Source organism: Camelus dromedarius, chromosome 35 (assembly GCF_036321535.1).
Source record: "Camelus dromedarius isolate mCamDro1 chromosome 35, mCamDro1.pat, whole genome shotgun sequence".
NCBI classification, from domain to species: Eukaryota; Metazoa; Chordata; class Mammalia; order Artiodactyla; family Camelidae; genus Camelus; species Camelus dromedarius.
In genome coordinates this window covers 13,862,996-13,889,931 of record NC_087470.1, presented here as the reverse complement: position 1 = coordinate 13,889,931, position 26,936 = coordinate 13,862,996, and the positions used below count along the sequence as shown (strand labels likewise).

The 26,936-nt window shown below is 43.4% G+C and overlaps 1 protein-coding gene across 5 annotated transcripts; it reads left to right on the top strand.

Moving 5' to 3' along the window:
- Positions 1-275: 275 nt before the first annotated feature.
- Positions 276-26,558, top strand: VSTM2A (V-set and transmembrane domain containing 2A). Of its 5 annotated transcripts, XR_004134381.2 has the most exons (6): positions 277-543; positions 2,381-2,547; positions 4,577-4,627; positions 7,281-7,620; positions 23,859-23,918; positions 24,041-24,124. XR_004134381.2 is itself a non-coding variant. In XM_031445006.2 (5 exons), the coding sequence occupies exons 1-5, from the start codon at positions 465-467 to the stop codon at positions 23,993-23,995; spliced, it is 714 nt and encodes a 237-aa protein (XP_031300866.1). In that variant the 5' UTR covers positions 276-464; the 3' UTR covers positions 23,996-24,034. The 5 variants fall into 5 exon arrangements, 4 of the variants coding, with proteins under 4 accessions (XP_031300866.1, XP_064338402.1, XP_031300867.1 ...); XM_031445006.2 differs by lacking the exons at positions 23,859-23,918; positions 24,041-24,124 and adding an exon at positions 23,919-24,034 and having other exon boundaries at positions 276-543; XM_064482332.1 differs by lacking the exons at positions 23,859-23,918; positions 24,041-24,124 and adding an exon at positions 23,781-23,852.
- Positions 26,559-26,936: the final 378 nt, after the last annotated feature.

Below are 26,936 nucleotides of genomic sequence, written 5' to 3'. Positions count from 1 at the left end.
CGGCGGCGGCGGCGCCTCCTCCCCGGCAGGCGCGCGCAGACGGAGCCGCGGGCCCGGCGCGCACGGAGTTAACGGAGCGGGGCGCCGGCGCGAGCCCGCGAGGCCCCCGCCCCCGCCCCCGCCCCGCGCCCGTCCCCGCACCCCAGCGCCCCAGCGCCGCGGGGCTGCCGCCGGACCCGCCGCAGGAAGCGGAAGGCGGGCGGCCGGGCGGGCGGGCGGGCGGCCGGGCGGCCAGGCTCTGCCCCGCGCTGCCATCGGGCGGTGCGCGCGCAGCCCCGCGCCCCGCGCCCCGGAGCCAGTCCGCGCCGGCGAGCAGCGGGGATGCTGGCGGCGCCGCGCCCCGGGCGCTGAGACCCCGCCGGCCAGACCGTGCCATCCCCTTCTTGGAGGGCTTTTTGCCTGTCGGCTACGCTGGCCACGCTGATGTGACCACCCCCCATCTTTTTTTTTTTTTTTTTAGGGGAATGATGGGGATCTTTTTGGTGTATGTTGGATTTGTTTTCTTTTCCGTTTTATATGTACAGCAAGGGCTTTCTTCTCAAGGTAAGTCTGCGCTCATCGGCAAATATGCATTTGCTTGTGCTGTGTGTGTGCGTGTGCGCGCGCGCGCGTGTGTCTTCTCCACATTCAAAGAATAGCCAGGCAGATGTGGTGAGGTTCTTAGCAAGTCAACAGAGAAACCGTGTTCTGTTTGGCATTTTTCTTTAAAGTTTATTAAATAGTAGCCATGCTCGATTTGTGAGCGAATCTGGTCGGCGCCTGACGGCGAGGTGGGTTTCTCGGTGAGCACAAACACAGGGCTGTGTGATGTGAGTGTGTATGTGTGTGTGTGTGCGCAAAGGGTAACCACTCATGCATACAAAATCATCCTGAACAAACAGCTGGGGAGAGGGGACTCTCCATGGCTGGCCCTCCTCTTCGACGTGGGCAGTATGCGCTTAGAGTTTCCTTTCTCTGGGGGCCGTGTGACTTCGTTTGCATGTGTGTTTACCAAAGGACAGTCTCCTCCGAGGACCCATTTTTTAAAAAGGCACGATTTGCGTTGCAAGCAGCGACAGCCTGCAGAATCCGGTTGCTCGGGACTTCTCAGGCTGCGGTTGTAGTGACCATTTCAGCGCTATGACCAGATCCCATCTCGGCTGCCAGAGGACTGCATCACTCCTGCAAACCGAAAATGCCGTGTTCTCGTTCCTTCCGGCTTGCCCAGAAAAGTCCTTTTCAGATCCAGAATGTCTCCCGAACGTCTCCCATCTCCTCTGAGTGTGAACACAGTTCCACTGCAGGCGAGATCACGCGGGGATTTCATGACATTTTTGAAAAAGAGACGCTGACGGTGACTCGCTTTAAAAAGTGGGAGCAAAGTGCAGCCAGCCTGATTCAGCCCTGCGGCCCCCTCGGTCCCCTTCCCCATGAGTGCGCATTGTAGTGTGCACTTCCGTCAGCCACAGACCCCCCCCCCCAAGACTTTTAGGGCATCCTCAGCTCCTCGTAGACTGCCCCTTAGTCAAGATAAGAACAGCCATCCAAGGCATTCCATGTTTGAGAAGTACCTTTGGGAGACAGGGAACATCTTTTTCTTTTTCGAGTTTCACCATGACTCCATGAATCTTGCAAACTAGCCGTGCCAAGGTTGGTAAAGAGAAGGCTGGCGGGAAGGGGGGGGGGTGGTCCTCTCTCGTGACTTCTTTAATCTGAACAGTCGAGCCCAGATGTGTGGTTCTTGCGTCCCATGATGCATGACAGTTTACAGTACAATGCTTGATGGGAACAAACAGGAAGGTTAATTTGGAATTTGGAAAGGAGGAAATACGCACAGCTGGCAAAGGGCGCGACTTGTTTCACTGCCTCGGAATCGCAATTGCCAGCAACCGTTTTGATGTATCAGGAAAGTGCATTTTGGCAGATAATCGTGACCCGTTCTCTGTTACATGAAACACGCAGTGAGTCATAGATTGTTTAGGAACTTGGAGGCAAGAGGCTGTCCTCGTCTACCAGTTTGACAGATTTGTCTAAAAATGTACTTCAGTGAATCCCTGAGTACGTTTCGGGAGCTACTGCAATCTGACAAAAGGCATTTGTACCTAACTGCACATCTTGGCTCACAGAGGGGAGTCATTGGCAAGCTCGTTAACCTTTCCATTATCTGGACTTGATCGGCAACAAAATGATTTCGGCATGATGCCAAAAATAAGACAAGAAAGAGGCAAAGGAAAAGGGCTTGGGGAGCCAGGCAAAGTCTGCGATGTCACAGAAGGGTTTTTGTTCCGGTTTCCCGCCCCCTCCATCCCCCCACCAACTCCAAGGGACATGTAGTGAGCTCTTAAGAGACGCTGGCAAGAGTGGTGAGGATATTCCAAAAGGGTGCATTTCTGTTTTGCAGCAAAATTTACTGAGTTTCCGCGGAACGTGACGGCAACCGAGGGGCAGAATGTGGAGATGTCCTGCGCTTTCCAGAGCGGCTCCGCCTCGGTGTACCTGGAGATCCAGTGGTGGTTCCTGCGGGGGCCCGAGGACCTGGAGCCCGGGGCCGACGTGGCCGGGGCACAGGTAGCCGAGTCGCGGTGCCCGCACCCGTCCCTTCGCGTCCGTCCCACCCGCGCGGGCTTAGCCCGTCGAGTGTCCAGCGGGGGGCGGGGCCCGGATGGAGCCTGGGGACCCACCTGGCTCTCTCCGTGTGGATGGCGCCCAGGGGGTGAGCATGTGCCCTGGGCACACGCCACGTTAAAACCAAGGGGAGGCATGTTGTCCGGTCTTGGTCCAGGAATAGCCTCCCCTTTTTAATACTATTACTGTCAGCTGCCCGTGATGACACTGCTGTGTTGTCACACACACACACACACCCGCTCTGGACCCTCGCTGCCCCCTTCAGGGAGGGTAAGATGGGGGGCAGGAATTCCGTCGGGGTCTCCATCACCCCTAGCCCCCACCCGCGTCAGTTTCCTCTCGCGTCTGTTGTTGGTAGAGGGGGGAAGAGAGAGAGAGAGGGAAGGGGGAGACGGAGAGGAGGGGGCGCGGAGAGAGGGGGGCTGAAGAGGGGGGAGAGGAGAGAGATTGGAAGGAGGGGGAGGGGCAGATGGGGAGCTCTAGAGAAGAGGGGGGAGACTGAGAGGGAGGGGAGACGGAGAGGAGGGGGCGCGGAGAGAGGGGGGCTGAAGAGGGGGGAGAGGAGAGAGATTGGAAGGAGGGAGGGAGGTGGGGGCGGGAGAGAGGAGGGCGGAGGGGGAGGGGAGAGAGGAAGCAGGGGGGCGGGGGAGAGAGGTGAAGGGAGAGAGGCAGGGAGAGGGGATGGGCAGGGAGGGGGATGGGGGTCACGGGGGGACCCGAGGCCACGGAGGGAGAGGGGGCGGCGGGGGCGGCGGGGGGCGCGGAGCGGCGGGGAACGAGGGTCCGCGCGGAGACTGCAGGCAATTCAGCAGAAGAGGCGGCGGACGGGTGGGGCCGGGAGAAAGTGTGTAGAAGAGACCGCAGGGAGGGGACGCGGGCCCGGGAAGGCGCAGGGGCGAGTCCCGCAGACTCCCGCGCGCCCCGGGGCGGGGGGGCTGACCCGAGCGCGGCCCCGTGAGGCCCCGGGTCCCCGGCCCCGGAGTCGGTGCGCGCCCGTCCCTAGGCCCCCCTCCGCTCTGGAGTCCCCGCCCCCGAGTCCGGGTTCCCCCGAGTCCCCCCTCCCCTCCGGAGTCCCCGACCCACAGTCCTGGTCCCCCGGGGTCTTCCCTCCCATCCGGAGTCCCTGGTCCCCCCAGGTACCCCCTCCGGAGTCCCCGCCCCAGAGTCCCGGTCCCCCCGAGTCCCCCCTCCCTCAGGAGTCCCCGACCCAGAATCCTGGTCCCCCCCGAGTCCCCCCTCCCCTCCGGAGTCCCCGCCCCCGAGTCCTGTTCCCCCAAGTCCCCCCTCTCCTCCGGAGTCCCCGCCCCCGAGTCCGGGTCCCCCCGAGTCCCCCCTCCCCTCCGGAGTCCCCGACCCACAGTCCTGGTCCCCCGGGGTCTTCCCTCCCGTCCGGAGTCCCTGGTCCCCCCAGGTACCCCCTCCGGAGTCCCCGCCCCAGAGTCCCGGTCCCCCCGAGTCCCCCCTCCCTCAGGAGTCCCCGACCCAGAATCCTGGTCCCCCCGAGTCCCCCCTCCCCTCCGGAGTCCCCGCCCCCGAGTCCTGTTCCCCCAAGTCCCCCCTCTCCTCCGGAGTCCCCGCCCCCGAGTCCGGGTCCCCCCGAGTCCCCCCTCCCCTCCGGAGTCCCCGACCCACAGTCCTGGTCCCCCGGGGTCTTCCCTCCCGTCCGGAGTCCCCGACCCAGAGTCCCGGTCCCCCCGAGTCCCCCCTCCCTCAGGAGTCCCCGACCCAGAATCCTGGTCCCCCCGAGTCCCCCCTCCCCTCTGGAGTCCCCGACCCAGAGTCCCGGTCCCCCCGAGTCCCCCCTCCCTCCGGAGTCCCCTCCCCAGAGCCCAAGTCCCCGCCCCCAGTCCCTTCCTTCCCCTCCCCCCAGCGGGGCCCCCAAAGCCGGCAGCGCCCCCCGCCCCCCCGGGTCCTCTCGAGCCGCAGGCCAGGCCGGGGCTGAGCGTGTGTCCCCCCTCCCTCCTCCCCGCAGGCGGAGCTGCTGCCCGACCGGGACCCGGACGGCGAAGGGACCAAGATCAGCGTGAGTGTCACCGCGGCTGCCCGCCGGCCCCAGGGCACCAGTTAGTGAATTTCCGGTTGTCAAAAGCCTTTTACCTCACTGTCCGCAAAAAAGGCACCTGGCAAAGGCCGCTGGCCCCTGCCTTACCTCACTGGGCTTACACGCGCTGAAGCGGATTTAGAGTCCACACAATGGAGCTGTTTATCCTAATGGTGTAAATGTTTGAATTAGAGAATCATTTTGCCCGCAGAGGTGCGTGACACTTTTTTCTTGCTCTTTTTGTTAGCAGTTACGTAACTGCAGGAGTGAAGGGGCTGCAATGCTAATATCCACTCCAAAACCACACCCATATTATCCTCCAAAAGCAAGTAAAACGCTGATGTGTGAAAATCTTCCTAGGCAGAAAAAAAGTAATATAATAAAGCATTCAACAAGGGGATGAAATTGTGGTAACAACTCAGCTTTCAATATTATTCCCAACGTGTGCAACGTATTTCTAATGCCAGTGATCAAAATCATAAAACTATAAAGCCAAAAGCTAATAAAAATATGAAAACATTATCGGGAAGGTTAACCTGTTGAAAATAGAGCCGTATTTCTACTCTGCTGGTTATTACTTTCCATAACTGTGCCTAAAATTAGAAAAAAAAATCTTTTCTATGCTACACTTCCAATGAAGCCATATAGAATCACTTTATACTAATAAAATTGCTCCGCTTGTCGATAAATAAGTTTCTGTTACTAGAAATAACATATTTATAAAGAACCTAAAAATCCAATAACCCACATTTTAAAAAAACTTATTCTGAGGCTATTCTAGGGCATAAAGTGGTATAACATTGGGGTTATGCCATAACTAAAAGCGTAAAAAAATATATTGTGCGAATACAATCAAATTCTAATCTAAATGTATAATCTCAACGTGGGAGAAAATATGAAAAAAATAAGATATAAACCAGAAACTCCAATTTATAGTCATAGACTTACTGACTTTTTAGAATGTTTCAATTCTTCTTAGATCACAAAAATAGTTGCTTTCAGACAGTGCTAGAAAAGCTTTGTTGGTGAGATCAATTATTAATGATGTTTTTCTTCAGTATTTCGTTTGTCATACATACGTATAATTAGATTGTTTATCCACTATTCATCTTGCACCCTTCACCCACGCCTCGATCCTCCAAAGACCACTCTGCCCATCTTGACCCAGGGAGGCACGCAGTCAGATACATAGTCATGCACGCAACTGCTAACAGCATCATCTCTGCCCAGCGTTCATAGAATCCAGCAAACTGGGAACAGTGCTAGACACCAACTGACATAGAAAGCCTTGGGTGCCCGGTTAACCTGCTGTGTGACCTTGAAACATATTCCTAAGCCAGCAGTTAATTTGGAATTCCCAGACAGCTTTCATAAATTACAGATAGGAGCTTCGTCCCCTAGAGATGCAGACAGTACTTCTGCATTCATCCAGGTGAGAGCGTTTTCTAAAGGTCCTTGGGTGACTTTGCTTTGCAGTCCTTGTGGTAAATCACTGACCGAGACCCCTGAACAGTTTCCTTTACTATAAAATGGGCTAATAATAAAACTGCTCTGACTGCCCCAGACTTCATCAGGTGCTTCAGATGAAAACATATTTGAAATTATTAATTGCCATCCTTTGTACAGAATTACTATACTATATATGTAATTTTTTGCACATAAATACATACTCATTTGTATGTGCAACTCTATATGAAAAAAAAAGGAACATTTCGCAAGTTTTCATAATTATTTGTGGCCATTTGAAAGTATAAAGGCTTATAGTGGAATTTTTTCTCTGTAGATCTTTTGAAACCATCCAAATCCTCAGATCTGGACGGTCTTAAGAAATCCATCATCCTGTCAGTCATGGATAATATATGGTGTATGGCAAATCTGGCTGTTCTGATAAGGGTGCTAATTGGATATTTAGATCTATTACACATTATTTAGAATCTTTTATATTAAACACGATCTTATGTATAATCTTGCTGTTAATCTGGCATACAAGTTATGAGAAGCGATAGGAGAGTTCGTTCCCATTTTGAAAATCAAACCCGTGTTTAATTTGATGGTGTCCCAAGTTCAGGAGCATAAAGACCCTATACCTGAGCCATAGGGTTTCACGTGATGTCAGTCTGCACCCTGAGTCACGCCACCCGTGAATATAGGTCCTATATTTGGGGGGCACCCAGAATTGTAGTAGCCAAGTTGATTTCGTCAGTTCCTTTAGCAGTCATCCCAAAGCGGGGGTAAATTCTCAGTTAAACTCAGTCGTGACCAGCAATGTATTCCTGTGATGTCTCAGAGACTCGGCTGACCTAACCAGGCGCGGGCCAATCCCGTGATTGGGAAATGGCCAAGCGGGTACCACAAGCTGGGGGCTGACAACCACGTGGCCCGTGGAACCTGGCCTCGGCTGAATCGAGCTCATTACAACGCAATCTTGCTTTTTGTTTGTAGGACAGATTAAGTAAGATCTTCTGATTTGACCACTGAGGAAATAAACAGCTTTCTGCCTGTGGCTGGGAGGCCACTGGGACACTTTAATTTTCCAGCGTGATTAGTGAGCTCGGGACCAAGTGTGGGAAGGAAACCACTGGACGTAGCACTTTTTTTTTTTTTAATTTGACCTTTTTTACCTGCAATTTTTCAGACAGTGAAAGTCCAAGGGAATGACATCTCGCACAAGCTTCAGATTTCCAAAGTGAGGAAAAAGGATGAAGGCTTGTACGAGTGCAGGGTGACGGATGCCAATTACGGAGAGCTCCAGGAGCACAGAGCCCAGGCTTACCTGAAGGTCAACGCCAACAGCCACGCCCGGAGGATGCAGGCCTTCGAAGCCTCGCCCATGTGGCTGCAAGACGCCAAGCCTCGCAGGAACGTCTCGGCGGCGGCCGCGCCCAGCAGCATCCACAGCTCTGCCAACCAGCGAATGCCCTCCACTTCCAGCCCTCAAGCGGTAGCCAAAATCCCCAAACAAAGTCCACAATCAGGTATGGATCCCCCTTTACCACCCGCAAACCTCCACAGGAAGGTGGATAAGAGCAGCCAGGTTTCCATATGATGGTTGTAAAGGCAGAGAGCTAGCTCAGTTGGAATGAGGATGCGCTGTGAGACAGACGGGAAGCAAGCTCCAGGCTGTCTTCCCAGAGGGTGTGAATTGTGCTGTTAATTGCTGGCCGTGCTTCAGTGCAGGGCATCTGAGAGCTGGACTTTATTTTTTTTCCCCTTCTGTATTTACACATTATAAGCACAATAAATCACGTAATGTTTCAGTGCATTACAAATGCAAGTTCATTCTCTCTACAGATTGATGTGTCAGTAGTGACCCAGATCAAGAGACCTTCACTTAATCAACACGCAAATGACAGAGGCATCCCATTTTCAGGGACCCCCATTGCCTTAAGCAGGACCTGGCGCCAGGGGCTTTTGATTGGGAAGGAGGAATTGGGGCTGCCTGTGATGAAAGTCATAATGGGAGGAAGCGAGGTGGGTGGTGCGGAGATAAGGCAGCTCCTGTCAATGTTGCCCTGGTGCCAAATGAGAAGCTCAGTCACACACTTCCTCAGTCAGCTGTGGAAGCTAAAGCTGTTTTGAATAGCGTTCATTTATGCAGTCACTCAGCCAATGGAAAGTCACTGAAGTTTTAACCATGGCCTGGGATGAGCAGGGCCTGACACCACCCCGAAATGCTCCTGTATTTCGCTCAAACGTTTGATGCAATATTATAGGACGAAGGGACCATAATATATTTACCCGATCATTTTTTTAAAGTTTTTCTCCTTATATCCCTTTTATCATTGAAGAGTTACTACTTGCCACCACTATTGGTAATTAAAAAAATCATATTGCTAACATTAAATTTTTTAAAAAGCAGTCATTTTATCAGGATGATTTATATATATATAAATCTTTATGTATTTAAATATATAGATGTGTATCTTTAAATCTTTGCTTGTAAACAACGCTTTTAAAGTAATGGGTGCCCCCCTGGGTTTCCACGTTAAACCTAATGTGCTGATGGAGATGATCCGTGGTGAGTTTGCCTAAGGCTCCCTGTGAGTTCACACCTGCTTTAAATGTAGGCGAGGCGCTCTCCCAGAATGCTTTTGTCATGGCAGCTCATGTCAGTGTGGTGAATACACAGCTTAGCCCCTCTGACGTCCAGTTTTGTCTGACTTTGTCTCATCTCCCCCTTTATTATCTGTTTTCTTTCCCAAAGTAAAGAAAAAAAAACCATGGCTAGAATATACACATTATCTGCACATAATATAAGTATACATACATGCTATAAGCTATATATATGCTGCATATATATGTATACCTAACGGTTATCATTTCTGTAGCCATTATTTGGTAAAGATTTAGTGTCTTTGGGGACATTGCCCTCCCCTTTCATGCTATCAAAAAAAGCAACTAGACATTTAAGGCAGAATTACAGAGTACCCTCAACAGACAATTCACAGCCTAATTAGTGAGAACGGCAAATCATGGAAGTGAAATTATTAGCCTGTGTAGAATGTCCCAAGCTGGATGCCATAAATCCACGCTGGGAACTCAGACAGACAGATTTCCGTATTCCCAGTGAAGGATCCCAAGCATAGAATGAAATGTTCTATCCAGTTCTGAACGCGTTACTTTTTGGATTAAAAAACGTACTCAACGATTTTATTTTAACGTCTCTCTCAGTGTTGCAGTTGGTGCCACCTGGTAAAAGGTTACCTTTCTTCTAAGTTTCCGACCACACTCACTGTTCATTTTCCATCCCGTCACCAGCCTCATTCATTGCTTGTTCTGGAGGAAGGATGAAAGAAATCAGGGGATATGCTGATGCATGGGAGCTTTCACTCATTAAAAGCCATTTCCATTAAAAAAAAAAAGTATCCGCTAGAGCAAAGATTCATCGGAAATGCATTTCAGAAAATTTTTCACTTCTATTTTCTTTTCTACCAGTGAATACTGGAAAATATTTTGTAGGCATTTAGCATCATTTTCTAACTTCTCGTTCAGAAGCGAGGGCAGTCCAGCCCCCCGTTTTATTCATGTGTAAGTTTCTGTGCTTGCACACGTATTGAGTAAAATACGGTATTTGGGATGGATATTTATAAACCATGATATTGACTGTAATACCCACATCCTGATTTATATTTTTGCTTTATAATTTTTTGGGTTATATTCAAATAAAGCTGATTTCAATACCCATGCTTCATTTATTCATTCACTCTCCATCCTCAAGAGCTTATATGCCAGGCTCAGTGATGCAAAAATGGAAGACAGAACTTCCTCTCTTCAAAGAGTTTATATTTTCATTTGTGAGGCAATAAAATATTTGTAAATTCCATTGATCATACATCTTCCATATTCTATTGAAGACAAGCCATGATGAAGACACAAAAATTAAAACCTTGCCTTTAAGGGCCAAGAGTTGCACTAGCCTTTCTGTTACGTTTTCTTGATACAGGAGTCATGCATCACCATAATATATATGACACTGTGGTACCAACCTATTACCCAAAGGCTGGTTCATCGGCTTTTTATTTTCATCATAGTTTTGACTTAGTTGACTGAATCATTTAGACAGAAATACCCAACTCTCAATTTCATACCCTTTTCTGTCAAATAATTTCCGTGTCTCTGTGAAGGAAAATTACTAGCTGGAAGTAACTCAGTATGTAATGTTCCAATTGTCATAGAATTTTACCAGTTTTCCCAGGGCAGATACTTACATGAAAAAGATGGAAAAAGATGCGTACGCGATTACCGTCTCCATATCACAAGATAAAGAAAAGACTTCACTGTCATTTCATACGGATAACCCCATGTTTTCCCCAAAGTTAGCGAGCATGTGACTATTTCCATCCAGCGTTATCGTTATGATATCTCTTTTTAAGTTCTTTTAATTCTCCCTCCGTTTGAGAATCCACAATTAGAACCAAAATAATGAAGACAAATGATAAAGCAACAGATGAAACTTGGCTTTTGAGCATCTTTGTTTGTCTTCTCGGACTCTTCTGACCTCTCTCCAGTTGTAACTAACACTGAAGAACCGCCCTGCGGATGCTCCGAGGTTGATGGCCCCTGATTCTAGCAGGAAGTGGTGTAGTTCCATCTTCACAGAGAGCAGAGACTTAGCTGAGATCCCGCCCCGTCAGCACATCTCCAGATACCTCAATAAACTACTTCTTTCAGAAGCCAGACTTCCCCTCCAGCCTCCACCCTCCCCCAGTTCCCATCCTCGGTTCCCCTCTGTCTTTGCTGCCTTCTGCCGGTCCCCTCCCCACACTCCTGCAATCAGGCCGACAGAACCGCCCCTGCCCTGCCCCAGCCTGGCAGCCACACCCCCCAAAGGTGCACAGCCAGCACCCCCTCCCCTGAGGCTCTCCCTCCTGGGTCCTGGACCTCTCCATCTCCTTCCCACGTCAGTCCTGTGCGGATGCTCCTCTGTTGTGGGTCTCCTAAAACTCCCAATTCCATCTCCACATCATTTGTCCTCAGATCCCCTCTCTTTCCTGAATTCTTCCTTTAAATGTGGCTCTTTTCCCATTCTCCACGCCCTGATCTTCTCATCCATTCCCACGGTTTCAGCTGCTCACTTTTCCCTAGAAAACGTCTCGGTTCACAGGTTCACATTCTCATTCTGATTTTCTTCCTGGAGAGGCCAGACTAGGGCTCACCCTAGTCCCCCCAGAACATCTCCCCATGTTTGCCCCAGGAGAGATGTGCAGATGGCTGACACCAGCCGTTGACACGGGGAGCCCCTTGTCCCCACCCCGAGCCTGCGCTGGCCCTTCCCACTGTGCCCAGCGCGGTGGGAAGAATTCACGCTATGCCAATTTCATGAGAGATAATAATAAATTGTTGTTTTAAGGCACTAGGTGTTAGTGTGGCTTGCTTTGCAGCAGTAACTATTCAGGTCAGGTCCTTAAACTGAAACATTCAAAATCGAATTTATCTTACCTTTCTCCCTAAAAAGAAATGTTCTTCCTCTGGTGTTCCCAAAATCATTTGTTTTCTTTTTTTTTTTTTAATTGAAGTATAGTCAGTTACAGTGTGTCCATTTCTGGCACGCAGCATCATGTTTCAGTCATACACACACATACATATATTTGTTTTCATATTCTTTTTCATTATCGGTTACTACAAGATGTTGAATATCTTGTCGTAACCCTGTGCTGTACAGAAGACATTTTTTTAATCTATTTTATATATAGTAATTAATATTTGCAAATCTTGAACTCCCAATTTATCCCTTCCCGCCGGTAACCATAAGATTGTTTACTACGTCTGCGAGTCGGTTTGTGTTTTGTAGATGAGTTCGTTAGTGTCTTCTTTGTTCTTTTTTCTTTTTTTTTTTTTTTTTTTTTGTTAGATTCCATATATGAGTGATCTCATATGGTATTTTTTTTTTTTCTCTTTCTGGCTCACTTCACTTAGAATGACGATCTCCAGGTCCAAAATCTTTTAATAACATCACCACCTTCACAGGTCCTGGGGAAACCTTGAATACGTTCCCTCCTCTTGTGTCAGTTGCCATGATGAGTTAGCCATCGGTGCCGCTAAACGTCTCTTCAGAGCATCCTTGGACAACTGCCTCCTTTGTGATCTGCCAGCATAGCCTTCGTTCTCAGCACAGACCCACGTCTTTCCTCATCTATTCCAGCAGCTCCTCCTTGCCTGTTTTTATTGTGAGACACGGACCAGATCACAACAGAATTAAGTATTACACAGTTACCATTTCCAAAGAACTGCCGCCACCCTGCGTGGTGTAATTTCCAGCCCTTTTTTCTCCCGATTCCCCGATCCTCACACAGAATCTTCCAAATCGCTCTTTCCTGGGTATGTTGCCTGTATCTCTTACCCTGTGACTTTGCACACCCTCGCGTGGGTCCTTCCCTCTTCGCTGAGTTCCTACTCAAAGGCAAATCCCTTTAGAAAGGCTTCTCTTACTGTCTTAGAACTGGCTGTCTCCTCACTCCGATCTCCGTAGCATTTTTTATACTCACTGTGAAGCTGTATTGTATCATTTTCCCCTCTTTTCGATGCTGCCATTCCCACATGCTGGGAAACCTCAGACTCAGACAAGAGTAGGTGGTCACCCTGAAGATAACTTCTTGGCTCCAAAGGTCACCACGTCCCTGTTCATTCCTCTAAGTGCCTGCAAGAAGTGGAACTCATATTTGGGGACAAAAGGAGACAAGGGAGGTTCTGGTAGATTCTGATTTTATCTTTTTTTTTCTTATAATTATATTTGCATAGATAGATACCATTGCCACCATTTCAAAATTGATCCAGATGCCGAAAGAGTGTTTCTGCAAGTGTGTAGTGCTGGTCACCCGCCCCGGACTTGCCAGGGGGCTTGTTACAAATTCCTATTACTCCAAGACCCCACCCTGCACCTGTTGAACTGAAATCTCTGAGCCAGAAATAAGCTTTTTTCTCTTTTTCTTTTTATTGAGTTATAGTCAGTTTGCAATCTGTCAATTTGTGGCGCACAGCTCAATGCTTCAGTCCTACATGGACATACATATATATTCCTTTGCATATTCTTTTTCACCGTGAGCTACTGCAAGATCTGGAACATATTTCCCTGTGTTCTACAGTATGAACTTCTTTATCTATTCATTTTTATGTGCGGTAAATTATGAGAACCATGCCTCTAAAAAGTTCTTATAGGTGAGAGAAAAAAAAATTATAATAATATGGCATCTGCATGTGTGTGATGCTGCAAACGGCTTTTTCAGAAACTGGTCTTTTGCTGTTAATTGGGTTGTGATGGACTTTTGTGGCGCTGTTGGCTTCATTTCTGAGCTCAGCAGTGGGCACGTGTCAGAAAACTGGCCGCGGTTTCGGTGTGGTTATGTTTCCACATGTGGGTAGGAGTGATTCTCTGAGCTTGGAAAGATGATCATTGTGCTTTCGACATGATGTGAGCCTGAGCGTTGCTACAGCAGGTGGAAGCCGGGAGCTCTGGGGGGCCCTGCTTGGCTCACGCACGTGGCAGCCTTCCCAAAGTGGCCAACGTTAGCGCGAACGATCTTCACAACAGATTTCAGAGCTGGTGAGGGGAGGGAGGTGAGGGTTTGAAGGGCCTGGGAGGAGATCACTTTTCTGATTTTAAAATATGAGCAAACGGTTGACTGCATCTAGATAAGAGGGCCAATTGTATAATCCAGACCTCGCTGTGGATTTTGGTTTAAATGATCCAACTTGGCTACTTACACGGGTTCAATTAATTTGATCATTGTAATTCTATCAGTTAAACGATTGCTGTGTGAATCGAGTGTCTATGAGGAAGATGAAAAATGGATCTGAGGCCATGCTTTGGGTAACAGAGGCCAGGGAATTTGCTGGAGCTGTGTTTGAACCAGAATTACATAGATGAAAAGTCTATACTGACTTCTGCGGTATATTTAACTTAACTCACTGAAATTCAGTAACCAGCTGGGTCTGTAAAACCAAGGCTCTGTTGTGAGCTGGAAGGATTTTTCAGTGCACGGCCACCTTAAGATTCCTTAAGGTTCATTTGTGATCACTAGGAGCGCTGTGATGGAGACGGGAAGCGGAATTTGCCAATGTTTTAAGCTCTTTAAGGATGTCGTGATCCTTGAGATTTGAGGAAGCTGCTGGAAAGGCAGTTTTCTGGGTGGGTAACCAAGGGGTTGAGAAGTCGCTGGAAGGACCTCATTCTGTTGGTCAAAAAGATGACAGGTTCTCAAAGAGGAGAGAGGCAAGGGTTCTTTCTCCCAAGGACACTGGGACAGGTGCCTTCATTTCAGCTGCAGAGGGGCAGAAATCTGCACAGAGATGCTCCCTAGACTCCTGAAGCCTCTCACCAACAGAGAGAAAGGTTGCACATATTTCATTTCCATCAGTTACAGTTGTGTGGTGCTCCACTTCCTCATCAATTAAACAGGAGCTGTAGCACCGTCCTGACAGAGCTTTGAGGATTAAGTGGAATTGTACACACAGAGAGCATGGCACTGATCAGCTCTCAAAAAGGAGGCAACCAGTTGCTGCATTAATATGGCCAGAATGGCATGCGCTTTTCTTGTATTTTTATTATTATTAGTAGCCGTGAAATGACGAAGGTAAATGGTTTCCATCGCCTGGCCCCAGTGTGGCCAGTATTTTCCTGGGTGGCTGTCTGTAGGTGAGGAGTTGAAGGGGCAAGACTAATTTATTATTCTTAATGAAGTTTTATTAAGTTTCATTGCTCACCATTTCACAGCTTCCTTATTCCCTTCTGTCACGATGCCATTAATGGGTGATAAATGTCCCCTACATAACCACGCCGTGCTGGCCACCAGCTGTCTTGCCCAACGTTGTAGCCACATCCTTATCGTGCGAAAGAATAAAATTCCAAAGGAGTTTTAGGACCACGAACTCTGTGACCTGAATAAAGAACATGTCTTTGGAAGCCAAAGTTCTACACACTGGCTGATATCTTAACTAAATCCAAGCTTTCAAAAAAAGACCCTCGGAATTTTTTAAATCACAAAATAATTGCACATGTATATTTATATTTTCATATACATATATTTATGTATACATATATTACATATATTAGATTATATATTACATATATTTATTGTATTCATACACAATATATGCACATTTATGTATATTTATAGTTTATATCTGATATATAATATATTTATTTTATATAATATTCATATCTACTTTATATATTATATAAAGGTTTATATCTGTGTATATTATCTAGGTATTTAGTTATATATAGTATTTATATCTTCTTTATATATCTTAAACATATACTTTATATATCTGAAAACATAAACAAGTGAGAATTTTGTTAAAAGCTTTAAAAAGAGAGAAAATCAAAATGGATTTAGAACCACGTAATAAGAAAGGCGTAGCTTGTGGTAGGAGATAAACACAGAATTGGTTCCTAGATTCACTCTCTACCACCTTGTTAGTTGAGTGAGCTGCACACAACAGTCACTCTGAACCTCAGAGTCTTTATAAATAGTTTAATATATTATATAATATAATATAATCTATTATATAGTAAATATATTTATATTAATATAATGAATAGATTTATATAAGTTTTATATTATTGATATATTAATAAATATATTGATATATTAATATATATTAATATAGAGATGAAAGAAAATTAGTGTGGAAAATTAAAACTGTAAAAAAATAATAGCTGATGAAATCAAAAGTATAATAAGGATTTATTTAATTAATAAGTGACAAAAAAACACATGATTACAATTTGTGACGCAGATTCGAATGAATTTTGATTAATTAAAGAGTTAAGCAGAGAGGAAAAATTTGACCAAGGACAATTAACATAAAATCAGACACCTGAGACTTTGAAGGCTTAAAGTGCAAAATAGGCAAATGAAAATAACATTTTACTCTAAATCACTTGAAACATTTGCTTAATTAAATCAAGTGTAACCAATAAGTGATTTAATAGACAAGAATATATTTGTGTCTAATAATCAGGAAAAGAAGGGAAATTTTCAGTTTTATTGATGCAATGATTATGTAATCCACTCCAAATGACCTAGAGATGTTGAGAATGATCATGTTACAATATTGATAAAAACAAGATAAAGACATAAATGTAAATCAATTCTCCATATGGCAGCAATAACCAAATAAAAAGTCTTTGCAACTTAATATATAATCCTTAATACTAACTACAAGAAAAAGGTATAAAATATCTAATTTTTTAAAAAAAGAATAACAAATAAGTTGTATAAATATAAAAATCATCAGAACAGTTTGTTAAAAGAGTTTAGGTTTGAGTAAATGAGTAAACATGCTGTTTTGGGATGGACAGTCAGTATCGTAAATGCCAGGTGTTTCAAAAGTATTTGCAGATCTGATGCAGTCTCAATCAAAACCCTAGTCATTTTTTAAAAATTGACACATATAATCCTGGCAAAGTTTTTGAAAATCATCACGTGTCATCCAGGTTGCAGTGACTCAGACATTCTGCTGTATCAATATTTGCAGGGTGAGTTGGTACTTCCCTTCTGGAGGAAAATTGGCAGGAAAGATAGGGCTTTAAATTGTGCGACCCATTGTCCCTGAAATGATGCTCCTAGGAGGAAATTCCAAGGAGCTCGGGAGTGAGGCAGACCCAGACCCATGAACAGGGATCTGCCCATGACTGGAAATACTCGCCAGACCAAGAGCAGGAGAGTGTCCCAATGAGCATGGCAAAACCATAGGATAAATACTAAGCACCTTCTAGAATCATGTTTTCAAAGAATGTTTAGAAGAGAACCAACATGTAACATAATGTGAAAAAATACAGGATACAATACTTTAAAGTGAAAACTAAAAAATACTAAATTTTAAATCAATCTAAGACATATGCATAGAGAAATGACAAGAAGAAACCGAATGTACATCAAAAGTCAAGATACCTTACAATTTTTTATTATTTGATTCCTCTGCTTGTGATGATAACATTTATACAATGATAATTTATTACTTTTGTTATCAGGGAAAAAAAGAACATTATTGTACATTTCCCAAATTTAAAAATAGCCCAGTGTCAGACAGCCCATCAGAGAGAAAACAAACTTGCAAAAAAATAAAATATATTCAACAAAGAAACAAAGAAAATCAAAGTAAATAAAGGTCTGGTATGATTGTGAAGCTCTTGACAAATTAAAAATACACATACATGCACGTACACACATGCATATGAATATTAAAAGTTTTACTGTGAAACTGTAGTCAGGGGTGGCCAGCAGCATTGAATTTAAGAACGTTATATCTTATTTCCTGGAGCTAGGTGGAGAATCTGACCGTCAAATTATTCCTGTTTTTCTAAACGTAGTGAGTGTGATCTAGATGAATTTATATTGTTGAAATAAGTTAAGCACATATAAATAAAATCCATCAATAAAATGACATGCAGTCATTTTTCCTCTCCATAGTATGAATCACTGACCCCCTAGTCTTGGGGGAGAACAAAGTAGTGACCCCTGGTGCAGTCACTGGGAGCTACAAGGAGACTTGGAAATGATAATTATGTTTTATTTAATATAACTGCTTAAAAAAAAAAAAGCCTGAGAGAGAATTTTTGCATGATTTCTGAATCCTATAGGCATTATAAAAAAAAACCACTCAGTATAGGTTAAACTCTCAGTCCTTGAATTAAAGCAAATTGTAATAGTTGGAGCACCTTTTATCAGCTTCCTTTCTCAGGGCATCTGTCCTTGCCTACAAGGGGACAGGTGCTCTTGGTCACAGCCACTCAGCCAAGCCATCCTTCACTGACACCAACTGTCCTCAGAGTTTCCTCTGTTCTGTTCCCTGAGTTGCATGTGCTTATTTAAGCCTTCATACAAACACTGTTTGACAACATCGTATCCCAGCAAGGTGTGGATTAATAGCCACCTTCTCCTTATGAATAAAGAGTTTGCTGATTAATAATGAAAACTTCCATGCAGAAGGCATATTTAAACTCAATGAGTAAATAGTTTCAAGCACTTTAACAGCATTAATTTAAATACCAGTAAATGTAGAGTTAATAATAAATCACTCTTATTTATGCATTAAAGCAGTTATAAAATATATGTAGCATTAAACTGAATTCTTTGAAAGCATTTGTTGTTCCACTAATGTATATTGTTCTCTCATTTTGTCAAAGCCACTCATATTTCCATGTAGGCAGAATTGAGAAGTATGGAGTTTTCAGGCATGAAGACTCTCGGGTGAGATTATGATGCAAGTCAGTTTGTAGCATCAGGCAGAAGTGGTTCTGAGTCTCAGCCCCCCCCCCCCCTACTCGCTGAGTAAACTTGAGCGTGTTGTTTAACTTCTCAGTTCCTTAATCGGCAAAATGATCGTAGCAGCCTTTCAGGACCACGGACAGAGGCAACACAGTCTTAGCTGTGGCGCCTTAATCGTCACCGTCCGCACTAAGATGGGTTCTTACGCAGATGCGTGAATGATGATGAAAATGTGCTGCTTTAAGATGCGCTTGGACTCAGCAGGTGGGAGCCAGCGTCACTTTTCTGTGTCCATTCTTGAGTCGCTGCAGACAGTAGGAACTCTGGGAGCCTGCAGGGATTTGTTGTAAGCAAGACAATCTGGAACATTCTGTGGTGAATGGGGCATCAGCCACGCACTTTGTCACCTAGACCTTGTGTACGTGGGCACTTTTCTCCCTCAGCTACAATAAGAGGCCTTATAACTAGAATAGAGGTGAAAATTTGCTGACTGAAGGAAAGCAGGAAAGAAAATTTGAACAGCTGCTTGCTGCCAACATGCCTGGGCAAAATAAAATAGGTAATTTATGTATTAGGTCAAGATGAGGCATATTTCTTTTAAAAATGGATTCTGAAAGAAATTGGCTCTGGACCCATAAGGATCTATTAAAAAAAAAGATATTCTTTTCAAAAAAAAAATTATAGGATAAAATTATCCTACTATTTGACCTTTCCCCTAAAATTGTGATTCAGTATGTGCAAACCTGAATAAAAACTGCATTAAAAGCTAGCCCAAGTTTTCCCCCATAGCTACTTTCATATCCTAAAGCTGGCATTTGTAATAGAGAGACAAGTCAAAGGCCTGTCTGTCCCCAGAGCTGTAAGGGACACCCCACTGTGTTTAAGCTTGGCCTCTTCACAGGGCAAAACAATTGGGGTGTTGCTTCTTTTATTATTGGAAAATTTCCATTTTTAGGTTTGTTCATGTGATCAGCATCACTAATATTCACTTCTACAAAATAAAGATTCTGGAGTCAGACTATGGGATCACAGCAGGAGAGAAATTGTGTTCTTTCTCTCTTTTTTGCTTCTTTTGACCCCACTACATACTCAAACAAGAAAAGAAGAGAAAAAACTAAATCTATAGGCAGGTGCCCTGAAATTGTGACTCCCATATCAAAATCAAGAGTTAGGCTCACATAGGAAATTAATCCATCACAAAATAATCACAGCCGAGAGAGGATATTTGAAGAGCTGGAAAGAGTAGATGGAATAAATTGTCTAGACAGTTGTCCCAGTGCTCTCCTTTCTTCTTTGAATTAAAGACCCCCATCCTCTTCTAAAGATCTTTTTGGGAACCCTAGAGCTCTGGTTCTCTCTCCCCACCACTAACTAATGGTGGCACTTTGAACAATCAACTTAACCTCTTCTGGTCCCAGATGATCAAATTTGAAAACAAAAGTTTGGGAAAGAGAAATTCATGGAAAGAGGCGGACGTGTAAGGATAATGGTGGACCCACCTCTCATTCAAATATTTAAATGAATTTAGAGGAAGCTTTAAGCTCAAAAAGCTTATACTATGAAAAGTTCAAAATATTATTATATGATAAGGCATTTGGGACAGTATATGGAGCAAAAGAAGCTTTACTTATTAATGTTTAGGAAAACAAAGACGTTAATGATGTTTTCATATCCAATATTTATTAGTTCAGATTTGGGGAAAAGAAGTTTTCTATTTTTTTTCTCCACAGCACATCATAGCCAGGGCATTTTCTCTCAAAAGATGAACGTAAATTTAAATAATAACTTCACATCTTGATTTGACAGACGTGGAGACGGGGACGGAAGCTTACTTTGCCTCAGGGAGTTTCAGAAAAAGCACATATGTCGAGTTGATCTGACTGTGTTGCTGTTTCTTCATTTCTGTTCCTTTGCTTTACAACCTATTAACCACGTAACCCAGGGTGAGCTGTTCCATGCCACCGAGTTACATGTTCCCCATCTGTATGTTTGCTGTTCAGGGATGTTGAGAGGATGAACCAAGACAATGTGTGCAAAGCGCCTACTGTGTGTTCCCTGACACATAGTAGGTACCCGGTTCACTGTAGCCATTTTGAAGATAGATGTGAACAAGTAATAGCTCTGTTAAATATTCTCATGATTGTAGACACAGGAATGAAATGGGAGCCCAGAAGAGGAAGGAGCTACAAGGGAGCCAGAGGTGAGGGCCAGGCAGCCTTTCCAATCTGGTCCCATGAGGCAGGAAGATGGCAGTGACCGTGATGAGATGGTGGAGGAAATGCCCCTTCTCCACCTGACCTCTGAGAATGCCTCAACCACTGTGCTCTGATTGTTTTTGTTTTGTTTTGCTTTGCTTTGCTTTGTTTTAAAGAAATAGATGGAATTTTCTGATAGTCTCTGAAATAATAATTATAGATAGTGAAGATAAAATATTCCAGGCTTTTTTAAGATTTCTCCTTGGCTAAACTCTCATTTGTCCCAGACACCGTCTTGAGAGATGCTGCTCAGTGAAGGCTATGCGTTCCTCGCTATTGCAGGACGTATAAAAAGGGCCGGAAAATGGAAGCCAAGTTTCTGTAGTCATTAGGCTTCTTAGGAGTCTCCGTTTGCAAAATGAAGAAAATGCGCTGCCTCCCCTCCCCTCCCCTTACAAAGGCATGAAAATTACACCTGACAGAACACTATGGAAATCTTCAAGCATTAAAAACAAATGAAAGGCGCCATTATTCAATAGGAGTCAAAGGACACCATGAAATCACATTCTGAGTCAGAGAGGCATCTCTTGGCTCTCTCAGCCAGCTCTTCATTTCGGCATGCTATCTGCGCATTTTCTTCACATAATAGCACAATAGTATCTCCCTTTCTTCTTCACAGGGTATTGTGTGTTGGAGGCAAAAGTTTCGAAACTCAGGGCATTGTTTTAAACTTTGCGAGTAATAAAAAAAAAAAGCTAAAATGTCACCCTTGCCTTTAATGATCTTTTAGAGTGATCAGTGAGGACAAATGTAAAAATAATGATTATAAGTCAGTATAAGCCATGCGCAGGCTATAGGAGAAGCAAGACCAAAATGGCTGCTGAAGGTCGGAGGAGAGAGAGCTTACAACTAGTTGGTGGGAACAGACTCAGTGGAAAATAGGATATTTGAGGGCATGCATGACCATCTTAGGGCCATAATACATTATGGATAACACATTATGGCATGGAGCAAAAGAAACCAAATAAAGCAGAAATGAACGGTCCAATGCCAAGTTTCACATACTGATAAGAAAAAAGAAAGTACATAAAACAGTAGTACACAATCATTCTGCTCGTGTTAGAAAATAAATGAAAGAAACAAATACCTTATTTGAAATTTCAGGAGTGGCTGCAAAGGAAATTAGAACTCAGGGCTTCTGACTGCAATCCTGAATCTCATTATTTAAAAAAAAAAGTAAAATGTTTCTATCCATAAAAATAAGAGTAGAACATGACAAGCTGCCAAAGTTTGCATTTGATAAAAAAAAATTGATTTTTCTCTAGAATAGAATGTTATGTTTGCTAAATAATAGTTATATCCAGGAAAGTGTTCATCTGAATGAAAGTGATTATGAAGATTTGTTAAAATTACACAGGACAAACGAAAACATTTTAGAGGCTCGGGTTTCACTGTCTAAACCTTTGCAATTAACAAAGATAAAGGAGCACATATCTTCTTCATTCAAGACATACACAAACCCTAGAAAGAAGAGAAAAACAATCAGTGATTTGATGACAAAACAGATTTGTTTTAGAATTGACTCTACAGGAAAAAAAAAAACTTGTAATTGGCTTGACAAGGATAAATTTCATTTAATTAAAAATATGCTAGGAATTGCATTACCTAGAGTGGATGAATGATTACAATCTGAAAAAAAAAAGTGCTGTGTTGCAATGGTTTATTGTGTATCTGATGGCAGTTTAAAAGTTTAGTCTTAAAATACCTTTCACAGTATATCATGGGGTTTGCTTCCAGTGATACCACGCAGGTAAATATTGTTTTAACTTGCACATCCTGGACATAATATGATAGGAAATGTTGGGTCAAAATAAAGTAGCTGTTCCCTTTGAATTTTGAGAAAGAAGGCTTGTAGTACACAATTTCAAGCAATTTGAGCCAATCTACCATGGTCATGCTGAAAAGGGAACCATTATTTCACGAAGTACCTTTCTTGAAGAGTGAAATTTTTTTTCCTTGGTTTTGTTGTTTTTAGCATTTTTTTAAGTCTTTATTCAATGTCAGATGTACTTGGAGTCAAGTCAGGTGTTGGCAATTTGAAGAGCCACAGAATCAATTTTTTTCCCTTTCTTTTTTTTTTTCAATTAAATAAATCCCCATCAAAAATCTCTCTTCGAAAGATACTAAGAGCATATATCTAATTTTGGAAAGCCCTCTTGCTAAGTGGATTGTGTATATTTTCCTTGCAAAATATTTGTAGTTAGAACTGCATAGGGGTCATATGGTTACATTTTTTTACTATTTTGCACTTTTGAACCTCATCACCCCGCCTTGAATGAAGCAACGTTCCCCAGAGACCCACTACGAACCTCTGGGTCTTCTGTTAGTAGATTTCTGTGTTAAATGCATGGCTCACCCCACGAATGAGGGCAAATCAATGGCAGAATGAAAGTAACGTATCTGAGAAACAGTATTGTGGGTTAGAACTAAACAGCCCCGTTAGAACTCCCAAATATGTACTCTACAGTGTGACCTTTTGAGAGCATGTGTTTCCACCTCAATTTCTATCATTGCCAATGTGGACCTGAATATAATTTAGCTGAAATGTGTAAGAGATTGATTATTCCTACTGTCACCCCTCTTCAAACTTTCTAACATTTGTTGAATTTAAAAAAAAAAACAAAAACAAAGAAAGAAGAAATGCTTTGAGGTTCGTTGCATTTTTGTTTTCTTACTACTAAAGGTATTAAATACCTCATGTGTAGCTGACTGGATTAAAATATGGGGAGAAAAATGCAAAAATACAATTTAACCTGCTCCCTTATGGAGGCTCAGAGCTCTTTCAAAAACGTCCAGTTCTTGGTAGCACTAACGTTTTCTTCAGATTTGAAGGATAAAAAGTTGGGAAAGGTTTTCCTCTGAAAGCCGGTGCTCAAATGCACCCATGCCAGGGCGCGTTCTGCTCGCCCTTAAGAAGCCTGCTGCTCTCTCAGTCTGGGTTTCATCCCCTGTGGCGTTATGTTCACACCGGATAGTCAAACAGAGAATGTGTTTTTAGGTACCAGTCTAGGAGCAATCGAATGACTCTAGAGTCACGAGAGGAAAGAGTATTTGGGTTTGTTCCTCTCGGTGTTCCCAGTCGTGGGACGGCGTTGTTTGAGGACAGACAAAAGCAGACAAAGACCACTTCCTGGGACTGAAATCCTCTGTATGTGTTGTCGTTTGCAGTGCATGCCAAGACATTCATGAGCACCAGAGCCAAGCTGGCGAGCTAATTAAATATATATCTGTATGTGTTTAAAACAGCCTAATAAGGAGCATTGGAAATCTTCGAGATGAGCGAATATCTTATAACTTCTTCCGCAGGTGCGTGGATAGCTACAAGCCATGGACTTTCTGTCCTGCTTCTTGTTTGTGGCTTTGTGAAGGGTGCTTTGCTTTAGTCTAAGGTGTTGACTTTGTTCCAATATCACTTTCTCTTCTTAAAGCAAAGAGCAAATCGCCTGTAAAATCTACGGAGCGGACAGCAAAGTTGACCCTAAACTCCAAGCACCACCACTCTGCACCCACTGCTCTCTAGTTACCCACCCAAGGAGCGCCCGCCTTCGGAAGCATAAACGGAGAGGCTGCCTCACACTTTGTTTATAATCTTGGCCAAATCACTGATCTTTCATTTCAAGAGAATTAGTGTGACGTGATGAGACATTTTTTTCTAATAGCAAGATCTATTTTTTTTTCCCCCTTTTCTTTCGGATACTCAGAGCATCATTTCACTGACTGCTCAGGGGTTGGCCTGACCGTCATCGATAGTGAATATTTACTACAGATCCCACTGGTTTCCTACTAAAAGATCCATTCTCTGCAGGAAATGAGCAGAAATCAAAAGGCTACAGAACACAAACTATCACCGAACAAAACCCCCGTTTGGGGGCAAGAACAAAATTATCAACACTGCAAGTCAAGAAAGAAAGCATTGTCTTAAATAAGGAATAATAAAAGAATTTTTTTTTAATTTTCCCTTTCCTCTTGGGTTTTTGGGTTTTTTTTTTTTTTCCTTTTTCTTGGTTATACTTCTTGTATGGTGGCAAGTGGTGATTTCGGCCAATCCCTGTCAATCCTGGGAGGTTTATATAAAAACATTCTGAGTGTTCTAGATTTCAGTGCATTTTAATTCATTTTGCAATTCCTGTATATGCCAATGACAAATTCTGTAAATTGCTTATAGTATGTGTGAAATAGCATTAAAGTAGATAGAGAATGACCCTCATGCAAGCTGATTTTTATCATTCTATATATAAATATAGACATATGAATATCTGTATGTTGGGCCATCGACCAACCCTTTTTTGATAAAGCATTTGTTTTTTCACTTACAATTCATACATTGTGGGACTTTTGTAATGCACTGGTTCACTTCCACAGGTTTGACAGTTGCAGATGGTCCTGACTGCCCTCTGCTTCCTTCTGGAAAATGCATCTTCAAAACTGTATCGGTCTCTGATAAAGGAATTGATTGTGTTGTGTGTATGCTGTGTTAGAATTTGCTACGTTCCTTTCTCTATGGTGTTTATTCAGGTCTGAGGATCTTTTGACTCTGAAGAATGTATGCTGTCTGGTTTTGACAGCCATTCCTGGATGGTCATCATTTTTATTGTCAAAGAGCAACGTTGTTCCTGGAAAATTTGCCGTGGAAATGGGGATGGGGAAGGCGAAGGGGTCATCACGATTCCTTAAATTCCTGGAAGAACACTTCTCACTGTGGCTAAAAGCGCTGCTTCCTTTGAACCTTTATGATTTTGGCGAGCTTTGTCATTCTGTTATTTGCTGCTAATTACATTTTCATGTCTCCTAATTAAAGATTAAACTTTGGTTGTTGGCTAAATCTGGTATGCAAAAGATGACTGCAGATCTCTGACTAAAGAAGACGGTGTGCTCCATTTTCATTAGTTGAGCGAATTATAACATTAAACATTCCAATCCTATTTTTGGTGTTATGGTCATTCAGACTATTTGATTTAGAACCTGTTCACTACTCTGGCAAAGAATGATAAGCAGAATTCTCAGTGTGTTCCATACGCACTATGGAATAGACACACAGACACAGAAATGACCTAAGTTTTCCTTCCAGAGAGATTCTTCCATTTTCTTTCATAACAAACCAGAAGATCATCACTGTAGGACTGTCAGTGGGAGCCTGAGGTGCTGGACTGAAGCTTGAAAGCAATGAATACCTCTGCTTTTCAAAGGTAAATGCGTTGATTTTCTGCAAGTCAATTACAAGCAATCTGCATATTTTCGTAATATTCTTGACATCATCTTCTGAGAAATAATGTTCCATGCTGAATCTTTTATTAGCATCTTTCTTGTTCATTTGGTTTATTATTTCAGTCTAATGAGAAAAATAAATAAAAGATGGATTGCACTATTTTATTAACCTAGAAATTTATTTTCTTTCAAAGTTGAATGCTTAAAATACATAAAATACAAAGATAAATATTATTTATTAATGCCTATCTGGACTCTAGACACTGCATACATTCAAGCATAAATTAGTGTTACAAATTCAAATCCAGCCACACTGGGAAAATTCACTGTGTAATTTACTGTGTAAAAACCCAAAGTTGAGGTCATGAAATTGGTCAGTTCTAAAACAAGACAGCCACGTATCTTTATCACTGATGCTCACCATTCTCGCTCATAATAAAGGCCATTGCACAGGCTTGGGAAGAATTTTATTAGACTCACACTGTCAGGGTCCTAAATAATGAAGATTTCTTTGTCAGAGCACCACCAAGAGTCAGACTCACTGGCTTCTTTGAGAAAGAACATGGCATACAGTCTATTCCTCCAAACTGGAAAATTTAATGTGGAAACTTCAATATTGGAACAGAAGACATAACCAATTAAAGACACGTCTAGTGGTTTTCACCTTAAATTGTGTGCCTCTGGGATTTTATTACCCTGTATGTAACCATGACAATAGAAACAAATAAAGCTTGAAAAGTACGTTATATGACTTTCTCAACCTTGATTTCCAAGGTTAGATAATAAACATTTTTCTAAGGCGCGGGGGTCATAAAAAGTTCAAATTGCTTACCTGAATTTAAGTAAATTCTTTAGTTCTTTCTTAAAGACATACAAACTGCTTACAAATGAAACAGTGCAAATGAAAACATTTGAAGATACGGTAGCAAACCCACTGAAGGCAGGAGCTCTTAATATGAGTTAGTAGATGAACTTGGTGGAGACCATGAACCCACCAACACTAAAGGACCTACTTATTATCATTTTGAACAAGTTCATCTGAAAGTTCTTGGAAGCAAGACATATTTAAGGAAATAGTGTATATATATATACATACTTTACAAAGAAAACATATACTTT